Source organism: Capsicum annuum, chromosome 5 (assembly GCF_002878395.1).
Source record: "Capsicum annuum cultivar UCD-10X-F1 chromosome 5, UCD10Xv1.1, whole genome shotgun sequence".
Lineage (NCBI taxonomy): Eukaryota > Viridiplantae > Streptophyta > Magnoliopsida > Solanales > Solanaceae > Capsicum > Capsicum annuum.
In genome coordinates, this window is record NC_061115.1 from 215,923,164 (window position 1) to 215,927,382 (window position 4,219).

Sequence of the window (4,219 nt, forward strand, 5' to 3'; positions counted from 1 at the left end):
CTTATTTCTTAAATATAGTGTCCGATCAAAAGGCGACACATAATTTGGGACGGAGGAAATATTTCTTTCTTTCTATTTTCACTAAGGGTGTGTTTGGTATGATGGAAAATGTTTTCTGAAAAATATTTTTCTATTATCCCTTGTTTGGTTGCAATAAAATATTTGGAAAACATTTTCCACAACAACTCATTTTCCTCAATTTGAGGGAAAATAACTTCCCTCATGGGCCACGGGAAGTCATTTTTCAGAAAATGACAAATGTGACTTATGACTCCACCCCCACCCTAACAACACTCATATTCACATGACTCAAAAAAATTATATTTCTCAAAAATTTACATTACTCGAAAATATTTTTCATTATGCTTTGCTTCAATTTTTCACTGCTTGAAATAAAAAATAGTGAAACCCGAATTTTTTTCATTTGCAATGTTCGTTGAATGCATTGTTATTTTCATATGCATAGAGGAAAACCTACCTATGTTACTTTTCCTAATTGCATATTTCATTTTGTCATCAATGTAATTTGTTTCACGAGGTTGAATAAACATGTCGCTCTGTTATATTTCTATTGATTGTATTATCTTTAGATTGTCCTGACAAAATATTGAAAAGTGTCTTCTATATTTGCTAATTAATAGTTGCTTAAATTTAGTGATTGTAATATTTTAACATTCGATATTGATATTATTTGTTATGCTTAAATTAGTTCTTACAAATTGTTGAGTTGCTAGAGACACTGATATATTAGTTAACAGTTAGTAGTATTTTCTAAAAAAATATTTTTTCACTCACCAATCAAACACTAGAAAATATTTTTCTAAAAAATAGTCTCTACTCACCAACCAAACACCATAAAATATTTTTTGAAAAATATTTTTCACTCACCAACCAAACATGAGAAAATAAGTAGAAAACCAACTTATTTTCCAGGAAAACATTTTCCAAGAAAACATTTTCCACGGAAAATATTTTCCATCATACCAAACACACCCTAAGTCTTGCCATGTCTGTATCAATTATTAACTCAAAATCAAACAAGAAAAGCCTCAAGAAAGAAGCATGCCGAACAAAATCTAATATCACTGCTGGAAACAGGTCATGGCAAGTTTTATTAATGTCCACAGAAGTTGGTGCTGTGAGGGTTAACTGAAAAAGGAAACGAGCCTCTTGGCTAAGCATACAGCGAATCATACAAATCTACTGAACTTTCAGCATCATTTACAAGTTTCATACTAGTCCAAATTTGTTACTTCATCAAACTGTTGCAATACTTAGCCTTTCAAAGCAGAGGCGAACCCAGGATTTGAAGATAGGGGGTGCACCATTATTTTTAACATAGTCATATCAATTATCAACTACATAATTTAGCATACAACTCTTTTACACTTAAAATCTCCATCCAAGTCATCAATTATAGCTTTCACGGTTTCTTGTGCACAAGCACTCACAATATCCTTTTGAATTTTTGAAGAAGTCATCATAGCATTTTTTGGAGCATGTTTTAAAATAACATTGTTCAAATCGGGAAGCATTTTTTCCAACCATTCCAAAAGACCTAGAAAAAGGCCCTTATTTTGGGAAGATTCACTTTCATCATGACCTCAGAAAGACAATCCGAATTCCAAGAGAAATCTTACCACATTAATTGATGCCTCTAAACGAGTACGATGCTCACTTCTTATTTTCTCAGATTGCTTGTTCAAAGCAACTTGAATTGATTGAGATTGATTTTCGAAATCTATAATCTTATTGAAACATCTTCTGTGGGCACTATTCACGTCACCAACATGTAATTGAAATCGTTCCAAACTATGATTCCAAGCCTTAAAGCCGATTTTCGTGAAAAAGTCACCTGCATTGCCCTTCACATAATCATTTTTAAATAAATAGCAACACAAGCAAAACACAACATCTTTCTTCACACTATACTCCATCCACCTAGAATATGAACCCTCATACCATGTCAAATTAAATTGACGCATTTTCGTGTCAATTCTAGTTGGAGGAAATTGAGAAAGAATCGGTTGACAAGGTCCTTGTTGAATATAGTGTCTTCTCACTTGATATCGTATCGTAGAGTGATATTCATGAATTGGTTTTCTTTCTCCAAGATCGAATTTAAGTGAATTCACATCAAACTCTTCTATAAGACGGGGAGAGTTGTATTTAAAACTAGAACTTGGTTGAGGAGAAAATATCTATCCATTTCGATTCACAAGAATCAATAACAAATTCCTACAAAATAAAAAATTCATCACGAATATAAGTAAATATAACATTGCTTATAGGGGAATCACACCTCATCATCCATATCACAAAACAAATAAAATATAATAGAGAATCACACCCCTCATAAAAAAAAATAAACACAATAATTTCAATAGCGGAATTACACCCCGCCTTTAGTAAAACATCAAAAACGATATAATATGTAATGGAGGAATCACACACCTAAAAAAAAATAAGTAAACGCAATCAATTTCAATAGGGGAATCACACCCTCCTTATAAAATAACAAAAATGATATGTAAATGTAATGGAGGAATCACAAGTCAATTTACATCTCCTTTATTCATAAGACAAAACAAATAAATATGACATTATCAATAAAAGAAATTACACCTTCTTTATGTTTCAAGATAAAAATAATATACAATAAAGATAGAGATAAAATCTCACTTATATAAGTATATGACGGAATGATACCTTGCTTTCGTTGGCACTTGATCGCTGATGATGATGGCTGCCCGAGTAATTTTCAAGTTCACAATTTTACTTTTTTCTTGGCATGGAGATTGGGAGGATCAGAAACTTTTGGGGAAAGCAATTAGCTTTTAGGGATTTGGGGGAGAAAAAGTGTTGTGGGATTTGGAAATTGGGAATTTAATAATTATTTTAATTAATTAAAAATAATATATGTTAAAGTTTATTATAAAATAATAGTGTGGACAGTGGACTTTGTGGTGGGTCAATCATATGAGCTATGGTGTAAAGGTAAAAGCATAAAAGTGAGTGGGGCCAGAAGAGGTGGCAACTAAAAGGATTTTGTAGAAAAAATAAGTAACGCCCCAATTGGGAATCGAAATCGAACCTGCAACGTCAAGCAATGTATGACGCGCACAACTGAGCTTCAAACCAGTGCACCAAGACAACGTTAGATACAAAGGGTGCACACTATATTATATTAACAGTATTAGAATATCTATACATACATACATACATACATACATACATACATATATATATATATATATATATATATTTTTTTTATTTTATTTTATTTTATTTTTAAAAAAAAAAAGTTACCGGGTGCACGTGCACCCTCACGGTGACACGTAGGTTCGCCTCTGTTTCAAAGTTGATCCTGGAAGAACTCAAATTTGTTATTCAAAACTGTTGAACGTGTTTTTATAGGCGAGTGACAACACAAAGAAAATCTTGCTCATAATTAATAAGAAAATATCCCTAATTATTATAAATTTAAAATTTATAATAATTAAGGGTATTTTAGTAAATTTATCCGTTACGATATAGTACCATACCATCAAACAAAATAAAAAAATAATTATTAAACAACAGTGAACGATACATTTTATCCAAATAGTATATTGTATTATACTATACATTACCATACCATACCATACTGTACCGTACATTATAAAATCATGCCAAAACACCATCCAAACAGAGTGTTAGGTTTCTTGGGCTCTCTAGTCTTCTTGGGTTCTTTAGGCTTTTCAGGCGGCTTCTCGGGTTCTTTAGGCTTTTCAGGCGGGATCACTTTGGGCTTTTCAGGCTCCTTCGATTTTTCAATCACTTTGGGTTTTTCAGGCTCCTTCAATATTTGGACCACTTTAGGTTTTTCAGGCGGCTTCTCGGGTTCTTTAGATTTTTCAGGGGGGATCACTTCGGGCTTTTCAGGCTCCTTCGATTTTTCAATCACTTTGGGTTTTTCAGGCTCCTTCAATATTTGGATTACTTCAGGCGGCTTCTCGGGTTCTTTAGGCTTTTCAGGCGGGATCACTTTGATCTTTTCAGGCTCCTTCAATTTTTGGACCACTTCAGGCTTTTCAGGCGCCTTCAATTTTTGGAACACTTCAGGCTTCTTAGGCGGCTTCTCGGGTTCTTTAGGATTTTCAGGCGGGACCACTTTGGGCTTTTCAGGCTCATTCGATTTTTCAATCACTTTGGGCTTTTCAGGCTCCTTCAATTTTTG

General features: G+C 33.2%; 1 protein-coding gene across 1 annotated transcript in view; it reads right to left on the bottom strand.

Annotated features, from left to right (window-relative positions):
* LOC107853695 (protein PELPK1) overlaps positions 1–4,219 on the bottom strand; it is a gene marked incomplete at its 5' end in the record, with an annotated part of 25,174 nt that extends 20,955 nt beyond the window's left edge. Inside the window, 1 exon segment of the mRNA XM_047412758.1 lies at positions 3,785–4,219. Within this exon segment, the coding sequence (XP_047268714.1) occupies positions 3,785–4,219 (435 nt within the window).